The 19,328-nt window shown below is 41.4% G+C and overlaps 1 protein-coding gene across 2 annotated transcripts in view; it reads right to left on the bottom strand.

The window, feature by feature from the left end:
* Window positions 1-1,352: 1,352 nt before the first annotated feature.
* The window catches only part of DAPK1 (death associated protein kinase 1), an 87,064-nt gene continuing 69,088 nt past the window's right edge, over window positions 1,353-19,328 (bottom strand). For both annotated transcript variants that reach the window (XM_081880926.1, XM_081880925.1), the window contains exons 18-26: window positions 19,187-19,285; window positions 16,517-16,594; window positions 15,870-16,092; window positions 13,330-13,518; window positions 10,575-10,772; window positions 8,163-8,301; window positions 7,134-7,254; window positions 4,898-5,086; window positions 1,353-3,749 (exon numbers count right to left, since the gene is read on the bottom strand). In XM_081880926.1, the coding sequence (XP_081737052.1) occupies window positions 2,517-3,749; window positions 4,898-5,086; window positions 7,134-7,254; window positions 8,163-8,301; window positions 10,575-10,772; window positions 13,330-13,518; window positions 15,870-16,092; window positions 16,517-16,594; window positions 19,187-19,285 (2,469 nt within the window). In that variant the 3' untranslated portion in view covers window positions 1,353-2,516. The remainder of the gene's footprint in view (window positions 3,750-4,897; window positions 5,087-7,133; window positions 7,255-8,162; window positions 8,302-10,574; window positions 10,773-13,329; window positions 13,519-15,869; window positions 16,093-16,516; window positions 16,595-19,186; window positions 19,286-19,328) is intronic.

The following is a 19,328-nucleotide window of genomic DNA, read 5'->3' as shown; positions in this document are numbered from 1 at the left end:
AGGAGAGGAACATCTATCTACCTATGGAGATACTTATATATTATATATAATAAACAAACAGGTCCTCAAAAGAGCCACATTGAGGACCTTTGAAAATCTAACTTTTCATGCTCTGCCAAAATATAGACCCTGCAAAGGAGCCAGACCACCTGGCTACCAGACCTCTGTCAAAACAAGCATATTCTGCCAGAGGAAGATTTGGATTTGTTTTAAGTCCCGAATAAGATATGCCTTAAGGCATATTTTCATTATAAGCAGTGGGTTTTTATAAAATCAAGTAATTGCAAAATATCTTATTCCTAGAAGCAGCACTGCCACCCCACTGTGGATTTGTAGGGTGCAAGTAAGTATTAAAAGGAACACAGAAAAAAGAAATCTCGCTGCATTGAAAAATCATATGACTTTTAGAAGACATTTGAAAGCAGCCTGCATAGGGAAATTTTCAATGTTTGATGTTTTACTGTGTTTGATCTTTTAATTTGTTGGAAGCCACCCAGAATGGCCGGGGCATCGCAGTCAAATGAGCAGCATGTAAATAATTAATAATAATAATAATAATAATAATAATAGAAACCGTGAGATTCCTGTCCAAAGATCCCTGGAAATTGAAACCGAGATCCCATACTGATAGGAACTACTGCTGAAAAAAGGAAGCTTAATCACAAATTACGTTTTATGCACTCATGAATGCAGCACATAGCATCTGCAGAAAGTAATCCTGGATTCTGCTGTCTGGTGATGGTGATTCACTCTGCATACTTAAGCAAAGCCACACCCTTCACTGTCACTGCTGTTTCCAACTATGCAGGATCAGCACTTTTGGAGGAAATTAACACAGACCTTGGCCAGAAATCATTGTATTTACACAAGAAGTCATTTCCTCTTCACACACTTTAAAAAAAAAAAAAAAAAAAAGATGATTCAGCAGAGGAAACTCTTCAAAAACATGTTTGCATATGTTTTCACCTTTGTGTCTTCCAGAGTCCTCCTCTGGTGTGCACAAGCTATTTGTTCCCTTTCTGCTTGACTTGCTTGCAATATCCGAATCACTACCAGAAGCAAATTACAGCCTTTATCCTAAATGTTCTAGGGATGGCTCACAAATCACGGCAGACTTTGGAAGAAAGGTGGAACATAAATGTAATGGTGGCTACCAGGCTGGCATGCCTGCAGGTTAAAAAAGCAGGCCATGCCTAAAGGATAGCCTACAGCAACCTCTTAATATAAAAACTGCAGGGAGTAATATGGTCCTGCAGAGTTCACAGCTGCTGCTAAAAAGTCAAGTTGTTGGAACCAACAGCTAGCAATGCTCAGTTTGCTGGTTTACACGAATGCAGCTAGGAAATGAGGAATGATGACAAAGTTGCAACAGGCAACCATTTATTTGTAAAAAAAAACTTTAAAATTTTACTACAACAAAGATTAAGGAAAAACAGTATTAATATATATACATACATTGTATATGTATATACACATAATGTATCTTGTACAATTAAAATTACATGCTTTTCGGAACAGAAGAGTCTTGATCCCTCATACCCACTTCTCTGACCGCAAGAAATTCTTGCTTTCCTTAATTAAAATAAAATTAAAAATCAAACTTTCAAGTATAAGAAATAAGCACACTAGTATCTGAAAGTGAAAAAAACATTTGCTTTGCACAAATGATCACTGTTAAGTACAGAGTAAATCTGTTTAGCTAACACTTGTATATGTGCCTTGGTGAACTTTACAACTGTGTAAAATCTTTACCTGAGATATGTGGAAAGAATGGAAGGTGCAAGTTCATGGCGTTTCAATTTTCCATTCCACTTCAACGGAAATAAAAACCGATAATGTCTTAATGTTTGTACTTGCACGGTATTGAACATGAGAGCTCTTCAGCAGAACAATTTTCATGTTACCAAGTATCTTAAACTCCAGAAAAACACAGAGGCAAGCACCACTTATAGCAACCAGCATGCAGAGACAGCGAAATAGAGGTAGCATTGTCTTATAGCTTCAACAGGATCACTTGATTTTAGCCACATTATCTTCTGCAAAAGGCACTCACTTTTTCATTTCTAAGTCTGGTGTTAAAATTGAAATATACTAGCATTGTTTTACTAGAAATGTTTTTTTGTTTTTAAATTAAACAAGCACGATAAAAAAGGAGAGGACTTAGGAAACGAGCTTTGTATCACTAAGTATGCTTCTTCTGTTTGGAAAAATGACTTTAAAAACCTCTAGGTACCGAAAAGCTAGAGTCCTCCCAGTTAAAACGTCAGTATTTAAGCAGCACGATGTATAATCAGAAACAAACTGTGAAATACCCAGAAATACACCAGCCTTTTATAACTAAAATAAGAGCAAGAGGTCACAGTAAAAAAATAAGATGATTGGTCACTTAAAAAGTGGTGCTGGGAGGCAGCGGCAACCCATGAATGTAGAAACTTATAAATACATACAAAACTGTCGTACTTAATCCTTTGTCGCTATCTGCTATTAGAAAAGTGTGTGCTTTCTCGTGTTTGCCTTTACCGAGAGACAACTGAGCTAATTGAATTATAAGATGTCCCGCTGTTACAGCTTGAAGCATAGGCTTCTTGGCCATTCACATCTAAACTGACTCTAAACACAGAGGATGCTTTCATTAAAAAGTCAGCTGCATCTCTGCGCCCCAGTTCCCTCAGTTTAGACATTAGGGTGCCCACAGTACTTTCAGGGCTATTTCCCCATTCCTGAAGAAGAGCATAGGATGGGCTCGGGACAAAGTCATTCTGACTCCCATTGTTTGTATTATATTTCGCAACCAGATCAGGAAGGCCCAAGTTCATAGCAAGAAGGCACCAGTCCTTGCCCATGGGATCAGGTGGATCCAGAAGTCGACTCAGTTTCCTTCGTGTAAGCAGATTCAGATCAGACACGTGGATATCCATCCCCAAACTCCCCTGTGAATAGACATCTAGACACCCAAAGCACAGTATACTGCTAAAGCTTTCTTTGTAGCCACCCATGGTATTAGTCAATGAGGTCTCCTTTTGACTTTGTGCGCGGAAAAAATCTCTCGGGTGGTAGATCATTATTGGCTCATGGTGTTCCCTCAGCTGCTGAGGACTGAGATAGTGTTTGACTGTCAGGAGTCCTGGTAATGTTGTGGCCATCAGGTTATCAATCGTACTGCACACAGAGTCCAGGAACAAGCAGCATTTTATCTTCTCTGTTTCCAGGCCTCTAACTTGAACCTCAATACCCTGACCATTGTTCACAAGGAGGACAAGGAGCTCAGCTCCACGGTTCACAATCTTTGATCCATTGATCCACAAGCGTATGTCTGCATCGCCCTCTGTGCTCTGCTGATGGATCCATCTACAAAGATTCACCTGAACTTTGTGGAATATCCCACAAGGCAGTGGGGTGAGGTGTTCCACAGGAACAATTCTAACACCACCATAAATCATAACTTCATCCTCCTCGTCAGCCCAAGACCTATGGAGGCTATCAGTCTTGATTAAAGCAGGAATGTCAATCATTGTTCCACTGCTGAGATCCCTGGCACAGATGTCCATAGCGTCCAAGATTTGGATGAGTTCTTCTATATCGCTATCTGGGACCAGGCGCTGGATGTCCTCTATGGTGTAACGGCCTCTGTAGTGATGGAGGGCCTTGGGGTTCTCCACAGACAGGAGTCTTCCAAGCACATTTGAGCACAGCCAGCGAGGATCTAGCAGAACAACATCTTGGACTGTCTCACTTTGCATGATATTGATCTGTTGAACAGAAGAAAAGCCACAAGTCAAATCCAAATACGAGAGAGAGAAAGGAATAGTTTTGCAGACATCGCAGCTTTAACTGTAAGAGGACTACAGGTTCTCATACGGTCCATTATCTACATCCAATGAAAAATGTGAATTTGAGAAAGGGAGGAGAGCTTCTCCTTGTGCTGGCATACAGCACTTAAAGGACAGTGCGGACCACAAGTTATGGCTGCGTATCAAGCTGAGCCAAAATCCATTCACCTCTTTTGATGGCCAAGCTGCAAAGAATGCAGAGTTACCGTATTTTTCGCTCTATAGGACACACTTTTTCCCCTCCAAAAATTAAGGGGAAATGTGTGTGCGTCCTATAGAGCAAATGCAGGCTGCGCGGCTAAGCCCAAAGCCAGAACAGGGAGACGGAGCGCTGCGGAGAGCTCCGTCTCGCTGTTCTAGCTTGGGGATGGCTGCGCGCAAAGCCTCTGCAGGGCAGCGGAGTGCCTTCACCCCGCTGCCCTGCAGAGGCTAGAAAGGTTGTTCCCAAGCCAGAACAGCGAGGCGGAGGGCTCCGTCTCGCTCTTCTAGCTTGGGGATGGCTGCGCGCAAAGGAAGGCTGTTCCCAAGCCAGAACAGCGAGACGGAGAGCCTTCACCCCGCTGCCCTGTGGAGGCTACAAAGGCTGTCCCCAAAGCCCGAACAGCGAGGTGGAGCGCCTTCACCCCGCTGCCCTGTGGAGGCTACAAAGGCTGTCCCCAAAGCCAGAACGGCGAGGCGGAGCGCCTTCACCCTGCTGCCCTGTGGAGGCTACAAAGGCTGTCCCCGAAGCCAGAACGGCGAGGCGGAGCCCCTTCACCCCGCTGCCCTGTGGAGGCTACAAAGGCTGTCCCCGAAGCCAGAACAGCGAGGCGGTCTCGCTGTTCTAGCTTGGGGATGGTAGCCGCCTGAAGCCTCCAGAGCGCAGCGGGAGTTCCCACTGCGCTCTGGAGGCTTTGGGTGAATGCACCTTGAAAGCACCTTGTTTTAGAGGGGAAGAACAAGGGAAAAAAAATTCCCCCCTGTTCTCCCCCTCCTATGGTCCGGTGCATCCTATGGTCCGGTGCATCCTATAGAGTGAAAAATACGGTACCTATAGAATTAAAATTGGATTAATGCAGTTTACTTACTTCTCCTATACTGTGTAGCTGCTGGGCAATGTGCCTCAGCTCATCTTCGCTTGCTAACGGGTTAAGCTGATCTTGCACATCATACACAAATTGCTGCAGTGACATGAGCTGGTTGGGTCCATTCACTTTTCTCCATGAAGGTAGCGTGGAGACGATTTTTTCGCACAAGTGTGTCATGGGTGGACATGTCTATGGAAAACACCAGATTGGACATTAGCTCTAATTCGAGAAGGTAAACTGTTATCTTTTTGCTTAAAAAAAATATGCCATCAATCACTCATATCCTAGCAGGAACAGACCCAGTGCGGTGGAACAGAGTCACAGAGCCGCACTTCTGAGACTGGTATTACTACAGCTTAGCCAGATGGGTCTGTGGCTGGACAGGTGTGATGCTACACAGACACAACAGCAGAGCCAATCTGCCGCCGCCACTGGTGCATCTACACAGTCTCTACCTGGCCAGGTAAGCTAAAGTACTGTGAGGGCTGGCTCCATGGCTCTGCCACACCTCACTGGATGCTGAAGAATAGAGCATTGATTCTATTTGGCCATGTATACTCCTCTATTGGTAATAATGCTAGAAGTGGAAGCTATTTCCACAACTGATGCAGCCCTGGCAGTACTGGCTTGCATGCTCATTCTGCTGAATGTGAAGCCTGTGCTATTCTGTCATTCCCATTTCAAGGCGATGCATTCTGTAAAGGAATACAAGAATGAAAGAAGCTATCAAATCACAGATTATGCTAAGTACTTAGTCATAGTCACTCCTGCTCCAGGCATCATGTAAACTGTATTTTCTTAAAAAAACCAAACAAACCCCAAAGCAAACTGCGACAGCATAACTGTAACACCCATCCTTTTCATATTTGTAATGTGAAAGTATGTCACAGTACATTATCCTCAGTTTTTGACAAGACAGTTAACAAGCCCTTTCTTTTATATTTCAAACGTTTTATAAAGACAGCACAACGTGTTAGTATGGCTTGCATTAAATCTGTACTGGCATAAGGATACAGGCTCTTGAAGTCTTTTTAATGGAAAAACTGTGCAGTACCATGAACTTTCTGAAACAAAACAAACCCCGTTTCTTGGCACCATTTGCACAAGTTAACAGAATGAACTTCAAGTGCATGCATATGCTGTAGAAAAAGAGCAGTAAAATGATCACTAGTTTAGCTGAGTGGTTCTGGCAAAGAAGGACCAGCTTTTCACCACCACATTACAATCTATGAAACACGTGAAAGCAGGCATCAACACACACTGCTTAAAAGGGGTTGCATTCTTCAGAATCCTGCCTCTGGCGAAAACTCATACTGAAACGAACTGTATAGCTGATGTCTGTTTGACAGCAAGAAGCATTGTTAAATACTTATTCTGGGAGTGAGAAACATTTTATACACCAAAAAAATCTGGTGGCAAACCCAGGAGTAGAAGAGTGTAAGAATGATGAAGCAGAGGAGAGATAGTTGATCTACACAGAAAAGTATGCTTCTGTATGTATACTATTTTTTTTTTTTTTTTTACAAAAAACCCCACACACAATTGGATGCCAGACAAATTCATCCCTTTTTCAAATTTGTTGGAAGTGAAAGCGGCTGAGTAAATAAGCACCACTATGGTATGCTGTGTAAAAGATTGGACTAGGGCCAGTGTTCAAACAACCACTCAGCCATAATACTCAGTACGTGACCTATGGCAACTCATGTGATATGAGAATAAAGTGGAATAGCTCATTTATTCCAACATGAGTTCCTTGGAGGAACGGCAAAGTATAAATGAAGAAAACAAAGATGACTCTCACTGAAAGGTTCAGAATGGTTGGGTCACATGGAATTCAAGTGGCCCAAAGCGTTTCAGTTCAACACTGCAGGCACATGTTTAAAAACTTGCTATACTTCAATAAAATATTTATTAGGCTGTTTCTTCAGAATGAGACAAGGATATTTTCTATCTAATATACTTGCCCCTTTTTTTTACAAGGCATAAGAAAGAGCTGAAAGAATTTATAGGCTCATGATCTATTTAATACTTCTTGCTCACCACCAGAGGGCACTCAGGCCAATTAATCTAATTTATCCCATACAGACCTTGTTTGTACTTGATCCATATTTCTAACTCTCTTCCTTCCTTCCCATACTTATAACCACAAGGCAACTTCATAATTCAAGGTGCACTCAAAATGGAAATACTCTCATGAGGCTTGGGCCAATGGATGTACTAAGAAGACGTGACTTACAGAAATAATTTGACTACGTAATTCTTGGAGGTGGTTGCGGAGAATCTTCATATCTTTAGAACCAGATGCCCCAGCATCCAAAATAAATAACCTGTCTAAAATGTGAAGGTCATTTCCAAACCTGAAAGGAAAAGAATAAAGAATCTGTTTATCATTTTACAGTACTGAATCCATCTTTTTCATTCTTATTCCATGTATTAATTGAAGCAGTTTGAGGAAGCAAGTTCTACTAGTATCACATATCTACTAAAAAACATCAACTTGTAACCTGATCCTATTTCTATATACTCAGATCCTTCCAAATTTAGTGGTGCTTATCCCACAGTAAGTGTGCATATTTTTGTGGTACACAGTGCCCTGGTTTAGTTGAAACTATGTTGACCCCCTCATGCATGAGGGAAGGAAATTGAGACCTTCCCACTTTCTATTTTGAATTAACTGCGGTTTCCCATTATGCCTGGACTTAGAAGGCTGTGGGTTACTCTAACTGTGCTCACTTCAAACACTATGTGAAAACCATGGCTTAATGCTGCTTTGCTTGACTCAAGAGTTCAAACAAAATAGAAAATGGACGTCTGTTCAAAATGGAAAGCAAGCAGATGCTTGTATGTGGAAGTAGGGAATGCCTGAGCTCAAGTTTGCTGTGGCACGTTTTCATAATGGAAATCCATTGTTTTAGACATAAAAAAAAAAAATGCCCAGGATTTTATATCTACTGATTTTTGTATTTTTTTTACTTTTGCTACAATAATAACTGTTTTGTTTCTGATGTTTTTGATCTGTTTTATATTTGCTTTATGGTTCTCTATAGTTAAAGATAAAAAAGGGAATCCACTGTTTCCTTTCTGCGTCTGCACCGGTCCAATGAAAGGTGTAGCTTTTCTTTACTTGTATGCAAGCACAGCCTTTTCTTTTTTTTAAAAAAAAAGTTTAGCTCAAGGTCTTAACATGCACACAAGTTTTAAAATATACTAATTTCTTAGAAAAGAAATCGTTCCTTTAAAAAAAAATACAATTCCCCTGTCTTACCTGTTCCTGATTTCTTTCAGAAGAGATGTATCTTTGTCATACTGGAACTCTCCTCCAGCAGACCGCGGAAGATTGACAATGTCGGCATGAGTAGCCACCAGTGCAACATGGAGTGGGTTTTTTAGCTTTCCTCCAAATGCTTCAGGGGAAAAAAACAAACACAAGGAAGACTTTTAGGGGGAAAGCTTTCTCTTCTAATGGCATGGTTCAAATGTAACATTTTATGGTATGTTAAATTGTTATAATTAGTTGACCATTTGAACTTGGACCAGCAGCTTAACCACGGTTTGTTAACCATGACAAACCATACCTGTAAGCCATGGTTTGTTACTGGTCTGTAAACTTTGGCTTAGCGTTATATGTGAACCTGGCGCTCAAGTCAGGGATTGTTAAATGTTTTCCCAAACTTAAGAGGCTGACTGTGGCTAGTGTGGTTACATTCACAGCACAAAAAACAGACGTTCATCATTCCAAAGCAAAATTAATGGTCCATGTCATAAAACAGAGACATATTACAAATCACAATAAATCTTTGTAAACCATCTATTTCGTTTCTAACAATATATATATTTGGAGAAGGGGCAATGCTTTTTTTCAGCTATAGCTACTTTTTTAAAAGATCATCCATTGACCGCACTAGTCTACAATACTATGGTTGAGAGTATTATAGGCAGGAAACAAACGATCTAAAAAACATTCATACAGTGGTATGAATGCAATTTTACAGTACTTACACAAACAAAGAATTCTCACATATGTGAGAGTTAAGTAGGAAAGCCTGGGAGATACCATGAAAAAGAATGAGAGAGAAAGAGATACAAATGGGGTATGAATGAGGTAACAGCACTGAACACAAATCTGTACAGCCTGCTTGCTTATACATCATCTTGATAAGATGAAAGTATTTTGCCAAATTTCGGAAAATACTGAATTTAACTTTATTGCTATTACCTGTATTGTGGCACATACTCTAGAGGCAAAAATCCGTATGAGCAAGGGCCATCATATGCTAAACACATACATTCTTCAAATGCAGAATACAGATAAGCATACTTCAGACTTCCATGGAACATAAGCATGCCCAATACAATCCTTGGTTTCTGTTTTGTGCTCTTTGTAAATTCTATGCAAATCTAAAGGTAAAGGGACCCCTGACCATTAGGTCCAGTCGTGGCCGACTCTGGGGCTGCGGCGCTCATCTCGCTTTATTGGCCGAGGGAGCTGGCTTACAGCTTTTGGGTCATGTGGCCAGCATGACTGAGCTGCTTCTGGCAAACCAGAGCAGTGCACGGAAACGCTGTTTACCTTCCCGCCGGAGCGGTACCTATTTATCGACTTGCACTTTTACGTGCTTTTGAACTGCTAGGTTGGCAGGAGCAGGGACCGAGAAATGGGAGCTCACCCTGTCGCGGGGATTTAAACCACCAACCTTCTGATCGGCAAGTCCTAAGCTCTGCGGTTTAACCCACAGTGCCACCCACGTCCCTATATAGCTGCCTTAGGCCTTCACTAAAAATGGGTGTAGCGTCCTTTTAGTATTCATGTCTCTGAATACTAAAGTCCTAGGCTCTGTGGTTTAACCCACAGTGCCACCCACGTCCCATGTGCAAATCTAGAACACCCCAAATCCCTATATTGGTTCCAGCGCAAATATGATCTGTATTCATTCTAATGTGTAGCAGATCATGTGCTTTGCATGCATAAGGTCCTATGTTCAATTCAGGTAGAACTGGGAGAGAGCACTGTCTCAAACTCCAGAGAGCCATTGGTAGCCAATGAAGACCAGCGGTGTTGTCAGATGACAATTCCCATCAGGTCTGACCAATGGCCATGCTTGCTGGGGCTGTTCAGCAACATCTGGCAGGCCAAAAGTTCTCTACCCCGATACAGACAATGCTGACCTAGATGGACCAATTAACTGGTTCATCTTATATTCTTATATTCATAACAAGCACTATGGTCTTTGTTAAACCATCAGTCCCATGATCGTTTAATTAATGGCTTTGTTGCACACATTTCAGCAACTTTGCTGTTGACGAAGTGAAGACAGACACCATGACTTTGTTCTTCCAAAAAACTTCCACAGTAGCTGAAGAGTAATTTACCATAACGAAGCTAGATTTATGATGTTAGCTAAACCTATATATTTAATACTTCTCCAAAATATGGAGCAACTAAGTTCGTTGGCATACCCAACTCTAAAGCAACATGCTCAGTTAAAATATTTGACCAGTGATCTCATTTAAGAAGTATATTGAACAGCAAAGAATTCTTAAAAGGTTAATTTGTATGAATCAAGGCAGTAGAGTAAAAAGGATGGAATGGTTAAACATAACTACAAAACCATGAAGAAATACTGCTTTCTCTCTCCCATGTTGAAGGGCTGGCAGAGATAAAGTACTTGTGGCATACCTATGGATTCTTCGACTGGAACAAGAGATTTTAGGAAACTAAGCCAAAAAGTCACTTGGTTCAATTGTATTTCATAGGGCTCTTCAAGACTAAAAAGTACAACGTGAACTGAGGTGGGATCATTTGCAGCAAAATAGTCGTAGCAGCAGAAATACACAGGATTCCCAGAAAATTCCCACACACTGAAATCACCAACTCCTGCAACAAGCAAATATATATTATCAAGACATTAAGTAGAACAAGTTTTACAAACACTTTTATTCTTGTTGTTGTTGAAGTATACATAACAATCATTATTGTTATTATTATTAGCTATTATATTCAGAGACAGAAGCTGCAATCCTGATCACAGGTACATTTACTGATGTCAAAGAACCAAGCCATGCATACTAGGTGCAAGACTGCAGTCAAAATAAGACAGGTTTATCCACTGAAGAAATTCAAGTCTTTTTTTTTAACCACAGTGCGTCTTACACTAGAAGACAAACTTTTCCCCACAACTTTTCTGTAAAAACTATAGAAAACAAGGCACAGTACACCTACCACTAAAGCTGTAGTTTGTGCAGAAGTACACATTAAGACCACTGCAAGAGAGTTAATTGCTAAAATATTAAATGAGTAATTTTACTAGTTTTGTCTTGTTTGACAGAATCTGAAGCATACTATTACACAGGCATATTATTGTGCTATATAAAGTGTCAAAACAGGGGTTTTTCTTTTTTAAAAAAATCAGAACAGGCCATTTTGTTTCACAAGACAGTAGAATAATAATGTGTAACTGTAAACTAAGAGAGAGAATAGAATAGTCATAGTTCATTACTAACTGCCATTTTATGCAACACTTTATCATGCAATTTTTTTAAAAAAAAATTTCTGAAGCTGAGAGAAGCATTTGTTTATTCCCTGCCCTCCCGAGAGTAATAGGCATTTTTACAAACTTTAATTAACAGGATTTATAAATAAATGCATCTCAGGAAGGCGGGAGCACTAGAAAAATCCCTCAGCATTTTAAAAGGAATTGTAATTTCAGATATTAGTAGTTCAGAAATGTTATCTTTATTAATCTGGAGGATTTGAGCAAATACTTTGGCTAGTGTAATAATCTCAATCTGTATATATAAACAGGATGTCAGGCTACAGCTGGTAGTGACAGTATGCTAATTCCAGGCTGGAATTTAAGCCCCAATGCATACTATCTTTAGGAATTCCTTCAAAAATTGTGACATTTTCCTAAGATCATAATTTCTAGGACAAACCCCTGGCACTTTTGACAAACACTGTGTCCTACGACGGTGGAGATGCAATCTATTCCTCCTTCTCGTGGAATATTTGGCTGCTGTTTTTCGAAGCTTTGAAGAATAACAAGTAAACATCTGAAATATCTACCCATTAGTACACCTGCAGGTTGGAAGGACTCAGCTTTTCTTTGGGTACAGGTTGGCTGAATGAGAGCTTCTTAAACAGCAGTGAGTAAGCCCTGAGTATGCACCTCACAGTGTTTGTTCATCAGTGGCAGAGTGAATTCCTCAGACTACAGATACAATGCTCCCATCATGTCTGTTCAATGCTACGTTGAATACCCTGGAGAAGACCGTCCCCCGTATAAGGGTTTCTTTGCAGGCTGTAAAAGGGCCTATATCTCCTCAGACAGAGAATGGCTCTCTCCAGCTTGTATTCCTCATAGAGATGCTTGTACAGAGCAAACAGCAAGTTAAATCACACTTCTGGGATTCCATCAATAAATGCAGCTCCAGCTGAAAATGTAATACCACCACTGGCTTTGGCCAGTATCTCTTGGCTCTCAGAGGATTAGTGCTGGATTGCGATACTACGCTGACACTGAAGAAACTTTAAAATAGTAATGTTTCTTGAGATATTGTGTTGACATAGCAAATGTTACACCTAATTGTAAGCTTTTATTGTGCTGGTAGAGAGTCTGAAATTAGGGATAAAGGTAAAGGGACCCCTGACCATTAGGTCCAGCTGTGACCAACTCTGGGGTTGTGGCGCTCATCTCGCTTTATTGGCCGAGGGAGCCGGCGTACAGCTTCCGGGTCATGTGGCCAGCATGACTAAGCCGCTTCTGGCAAACCAGAGCAGCACAAAAAAATGCGGTTTACCTTCCTGCCGGAGCGGTACCTATTTATCTACTTGCACTTTGACGTGCTTTCGAACTGCTAAGTTGGCAGGAGCAGGGACCGAGCAACAGGATCTCACCCCATTGCGGGGATTCGAACTGCTGACCTTCTGATCGGCAAGTCCTAGGCTCTGTGGTTTAACCCACAGTGCCACCTGCATCCCTGAAATTAGAGATAAAGCACTGATATACTTAAAGTGTGCCCCCTCTTAGAGAGGTTTGAAGGGTGGAAACTATAGGGGAGACTTATGTCTGTAGAATGCTCTCCCCAATGATGCTCACCTGTTTTCACTGCCAGGTTAACACTTTCTCATTCCCAGGACACTTGATGGAACATGATCCAGCTGTGCTCTGGGTTACAGATAATTTTTTGTTTCTTGGTTTTCTGTGGTGGCTGGCACTGTTCTATGTATTTTGCATTTTGTTAATTTTTCATGGGTGTTTCAAACAATTTTGGATTTTTTCAACCCGAATGTAAGCCACCTAGAGCTTGCTCTGTGTTCGGCAACTAACAAAATAAACCAATAAATAATTGAAGTGGATTTCAGACTGAAGCATTTTTGCACAAAGGACCCAATTAGTTACATTAAAAGAAGAGGATTCAGGTTCATGCTTTACCATTCAAATATGCATTCTGAACGTCAATGGCCTTGGTTGACTGGTCATCTGCTGAGCAGTGGGAATGGTGAGAGGGTGAAACAAAGACTTCCAACATCCCTTTGGTAAGGCCTGGCTCAAACATCATGCTCCGGCTTCGCACACTGACATTCTCACAGCCAGGATACAGATTTGTAATACTTACTGAAACTGGATCACAGGAAGAAAAGGAGAAGGGCAAAAGAAGATTATAAACCTTGAATTTTTAAAAAGAGCATTGTTACAAAACCATGTGGACAGACCATTTTGGTAGTCTCCACAGAGCAGGTTCAAGCGTTGGTGGCAAAAATAAGGCGCTGATGCTATCAGCAGCTGCCTGGAATATTCTCTTTTCAGATATACAAGTACACAACAATCAATCACAACCAAAGCCCTCCTATCTCCTCTGGAGGTGAATCAGCAGTTCAGAACAGCCCCTTGGTGACAAAGGAGGTCATTCCCAGTTCACAGCTGGGTAGATTACATATGGTTGGAGACCTTCTTTTTTGAGGGGGTAGAGACATTGGTACTTTACTTGTGAGAGCAATATTTTATCCCTCACCAATTATTACTGCAGGGATCAATGATTTGAACAAGTATGTTATTACAGTGCTACCTCAGGTTAAGTACTTAATTCGTTCCGGAGGTCCGTTCTTAACCTGAAACTGTTCTTAACCTGAAGCACCACTTTAGCTAATGGGGCCTCCCGCTGCTGAAGCACGATTTCTGTTCTCATCCTGAAGCAAAGTTCTTAAGCTGAAGCACTATTTCTGGGTTAGCGGAGTCTGTAACCTGAAGCGTATGTAACCTGAGGTACCACTGTATCTAAATATTCAGGAGACTACCTATAAAGCATCAATTTGAATAATAAGTAGGAAAGCTGTATCTTTTCCAAGTGGAAGCATGAAGGAGCAGAGCCATTTCATTATCCGTAACTTTTTCAGGATTAACAGAAACCATGCAAATTTAGTAAATATGTATAATTAGTACTTTTGGTATTGAACTGGCCCCCTCTAGTGGTTGAAATAATTAAGGCACCCCTGACATTTCTGAAGGTGCAAGTCAGCTTTGATCAACTTGGTGCCCTGTTTTTAGACTACGACTCGAATCAGCACCAGCCAGAACGGCCCTGGAGGGCACCCAGTTGGTGAAAGCTGAAATAAATATAAATACATATTTTAATGTGAAAAACAGTATTAACTGCACCTTTAATGCTACACTGTAAAGCATTCTCATCCATCTGAACAGTGGTGCATCCACTCGTTAGAAATTAAGTACTATGCTAGTGTACTACTGAAATACAGTGGTGCCTCGCAAGACGAAATTAATCCGTTCCGTGAGGCTCTTCGTATAGCGGTTTTTTTGTCTTGCGAAGCAAGCCCATTGACAGCTTAGCGGATTAACGCTATTAGCGGTTTAGCAGCTTTTAGCAATCAGCTGTTAAGCGGCTTATCAGTGGATCAGCTGATAAGCGGCTTAGCGGCTTAGGAAAAGGGGGGAAAAAGGGGAAAAACCCCGCAGGAACTCGCAAGACATTTTCGTCTTGCGAAGCAAGCCCATAGGAAAATTCGTTTTGCGAAGCGCCTCCAAAACGGAAAACCCTTTCATCTAGCGGGTTTTCCGTCTTGCGAGGCGTTCGTCTTGCGGGGCACCACTGTATAAAATGTCAAGAGCCAAAAATGAATGGTGCAGACCATCACCACTCTCCAAGGAAAGCTCTGCTATTTTGTGGGTCTTTCATTCTAAAAAAACCAAAACATTTCTTTCCAAGAGTTTAGCACCTGCCATTTTTAAAGCTGGTATGTACCGTATTTTTCCATCTATAAGATGCCCCTATGTACAGTGGACGCTCGGGTTGCGAACGTGATCCGTGCGTGGGTAGCGATTCAGTGCATCTGTGCATGTGCAAAGCGCAATTTAGCACTTCTATGCATGTGCAACTGCCAAAACTCGGAAGTAACCCATTCTGGTGCTTCCGGGTTTCGGCAGTCCGCAACCAGAAAAAATGCAACCTAAAGTGGACGCGACCTGAGGTATAATTTTTGGGGACTCAATTTTAAGAAAATGAGGGGAGCTGGCCCAAAATTGTTGAGCTTCTCCTCCTATGCAGCTGCGGGCAGGAAACACTCCCTAGATCGTTTCCTATATGCAGCAACATCGGGGGAAGTTGCGCGCCCGCCAACCAGCTGGCTGGCGGGCGCGTTGCTTCTCTCCCCCCCTCATGCCACTATCCGTGTATAGGACAACCCCTGTTTTTGACATGATTTTTGAGTCAAAAAACCTTGTCTAATACACGCAAAAATACGATTTCTAGCAAGCCCCACCTTCCTGCAGGAAGGCTATTCTTCTGCCTTCTCCAATTTTGCATGAAAATTCATCAGTGCATTACTGTAACTAGATTAGGCCCAGCACAAACACCACAAATTAAAACAGTTGCTGTAAACTAGTAAGTTCACCCAATGCACTGAGGTAAAAAACAACGACTATTAAGAGCGGCAACATAAAAAGCCTTAAAATGGTACCTGATGGCTTATTAGATAAAGGTGAAGGGGGGAAACGGACAGAGTTTGTAGAGGAAAGCCTTGGTCTGCGCCTTCTGAAAAAGCTTCTCAGGAGCCCACACTTCAGAGACTCCACAAGAGTAGTTTTCCCAGATGCCGAGTGTCCAAAAAGCTTAAGTTTTATTCTCGGCTGCAGATTATGAGTAGGTCTAAGATGCTGGATGAAAAGTGCTCTGTGTGTATCCTATAAGGCGAAAGCAAAGAATAAAACAAACACGGAATTGTGAAGAGAAACGCCAAACATCAAAATGCTTCTACTTCTTTAAACATCCCATATTTTCCAGAGTAAAGCAGTTGTGCAGGAATTAGTATTCTGATTCAAGTAGCAGAAATATAACGAATGACGGGAGGGATAGGGGAGACAGAGCCCCATGGCACAAGGGGAAGCCTTTGTGCTAATGGGACAACTTTGCTGGATATGACCCTGCTTTCCTCTAGGGAAAAGGGAATGCTTTACCCTTTGGGGAGTTTATTAAAATTAAAGTGATATCTGTTAATGAATTAATAACCATTACTAAAAATTATTTTTTTGATCTATTATTTTTCGTAATATTTTAGGTTCAAGTGAAAAAGCGAAATAAAGTTCTATTCCTCACTCATCTCCTCACCTTTTTTAATCTTGTAAGCAGACTGGCTACGTGTTCGTGTTGCTCCGCTCTCGCCAGATCTTCTGCTGTTTTTCCATCCTGTTAGAAGACAAGTGATTAGCTCCAATGACTTTTAGCCCACAAGAGAAAAATAGAAACAAAAATGTTCCAATATCCTCAGGGTGGTAAGAAAATAAATTATGTCAGAAGCAAATGGATTAAGGAAAGAAATAGCAAGGAGCTCCTAGCTAGAATCTCTATTTTGCTCTCTTTCTGTTCTTTTTTCTCTTAATGCTTCTTTTATAGAAGCATCCTGATATTACAGAAACACTTGAAGCATTTTTTTTTTTACCCCTTTCAGCATGATTGCTCCCATCTTTACAAAGAAACACGCAAAATGCTTTTTCCAAGCCATGTGTTCCTAATACTGCATATGAACAATATGAATCTTTAAAATGCAACTACGATGATCTATTGGTGCTCATTTAAACAGGATGCAAGAAATCATGAATTGTGTTTATATAGCTATGAGAAATAGAGAGGGGGAAATGAATTACTTAGTTACTTTGTCTATCATCTCTGGGAGGTGTTAGTGCAGGGAAGATGACAGCACAGCTTTAAACAGCTTAAGCAAACTCAGGAGTGGAGCAAATCTGTCTTCAGCATTCTGCTTTTGACTTTTAATTACCCACATTTCATGAGTCAGCAGTTTGGTGTGAAATGAAGTATAAGAAAAATTGCTTACTGCAGTAGCCTCTTAAGGCTGCATTCTTGCAACTGTTATACCTTGTACAACTGTTATACCTTTACAATCTTTTCTGAAACAGAACTGCATTTTCGATTTAAGCAAGGAGAGCTAATGCAGTCCTTCTGATAGTGTGTTAGCATGTCTTCAATTAAGACCACCAAGATCAACAAAATAGCGGAACTCAAAGTGGTTCTTTTCTGCTAACCATTTGAAGACACTGTGCTACCTCATCTATCCAAAACTATGCTTCCATAATAACATATCCTTTAAGCTACTTAAATGAATGCACTTTATACCCATCCATTAAATAAAACACAAGAGTGTGGTGAAAGAATGAAAAAAGCAAACTCCCCTCACCCCCCGTTTTTCAATACAACCTTATGATGCTGACCAAGTAGTAATTCTAATTGTTATTAGCTAGCGTGCATGCAAGTGTGGACATAGGTGGAGTTATTCTGGATTCTGGGTTCCAAGTAAAAAGTTAAAATCTTCAAAATGAGGCCACTTTATTTCCCTGCTCTGTAGTACAGCTCATGGAGATTCCTTTGAATATGTGAATTAGCTTTAAATCACTGCAAGTGCTGCAGGGGCGATGATTATGATGATGATGATGATGATGATGATGATGATAATAATAATAATAATAATAATAATAATAATAATAATAATAATAATAATATATTATTTGTACCCCACCCATCTGGCTGGGTTTCCCCAGCCACTCTGGGTGGCTTCCAACAAATATGAAAAATACAGGCACATAAATTGCACACGGGATGTGGGTAGCACTGTGGGTTAAACCACAGAGCCTAGGACTTGCTGATCAGAAGCTCGGCGGTTCAAATCCCTGCGACGGGGTGAGCTCCCGTTGCTCGGTCCCTGCTCCTGTCAACCTAGCAGTTCGTAAGCATGTCAAAGTGCAAGTAGATAAATAGGTACTGCTCCGGCGGGAAGGTAAACGGCGTTTCCATGCGCTGCTCTGGTTTGCCAGAGGCGGCTTAGCCATGCTGGCCACATGACCCGGAAGCTGTAAGCCGGCTCCCTCAGCCAATAAGGTGAGATGAGCGCCGCAACCCCAGAGTCGGCCACGACTGGACCTAATGGTCAGGGGTCCCTTTACCTTTACCTATTATTTGTACCCTACCCATCTGGCTGGGTTTCCCCAGCCACTCTGGGCGGCTTCCAACAAAGATGAAAAATACAGGCACATAAATTGCACGCAAAAATCCTCTCTTACTGGTTCTCTTTACAGCAATGTTGTGAGCCTATGACATATAACTCTTTGGCTTGCAGCAGGGGAGCCCTGACAACTATGCAGGTAGACCGAGGGGAGGGGCACACATTTTGGGTGCAAGCTCTATGCGCCTCCTGCAGAAAACCCCACACGTTACTTAGTTAAAGTGCAGGCAATGATGCGTGTGATAGCTATTTGGTTCTTCAAGAAGGTCAGTTTTAGGAACATCACTCAACCCTGGTGAGAGCGGAAAAGACAGCAGGTGGTGCTGATTGGAGGCAGTGGCGCAGATCCGTTGGACAAGCAGTAATTGTTTTACAAGCTCACCTGCAAGCTTGCTGATCCATTCACTCTGTCTCCCACACATGCCAGTACACTGTGAATTATCCTTCTTATTTTTAGCATGAAAGCTTTCCAGAGGAACTAATTTCAAAAAGGCCTAAATATTGTATTTATAGGTTTTCAACACACATTGTCAGGGGAATAGCTAACATGTTACTGGAAACGAAGTAGCTGTGTTCTTAGCAAGAATACTGTCGCTAACCGCGTTCCAAATTAATTTATTTTAGGCTTAGTGTCAGAAAAGCCTGTATATTGTGTGTAAGATTTTTTAAAAACCTAAAAGTTATAGCTCAGAAGCTCTTTTTGTGTGTGTGTGTGGGGGGAGATTTCAGAAAACTGCCAAACCCGTATCCTAGGTCATACTTACAGAAGTTAACGCCTCCACATTTGCTCCACTTAGGCAAAGGTACCGGACAACATCGAGAATTCCATTGTTCGCTGCCAGATGTAAAGGTGTCCTACCATACTATAAAAGATAAAATAAGACTTCTGCTGAAACAATAATCCAG

This window comes from Podarcis erhardii (genome assembly GCF_964252035.2).
Source record: "Podarcis erhardii genome assembly, chromosome: 11".
In the NCBI taxonomy this organism is placed as follows: Eukaryota; Metazoa; Chordata; class Lepidosauria; order Squamata; family Lacertidae; genus Podarcis; species Podarcis erhardii.
The sequence above is the reverse complement of the archived record's forward strand: the minus strand, read 5'-3'. Positions and strand labels throughout refer to the sequence as shown.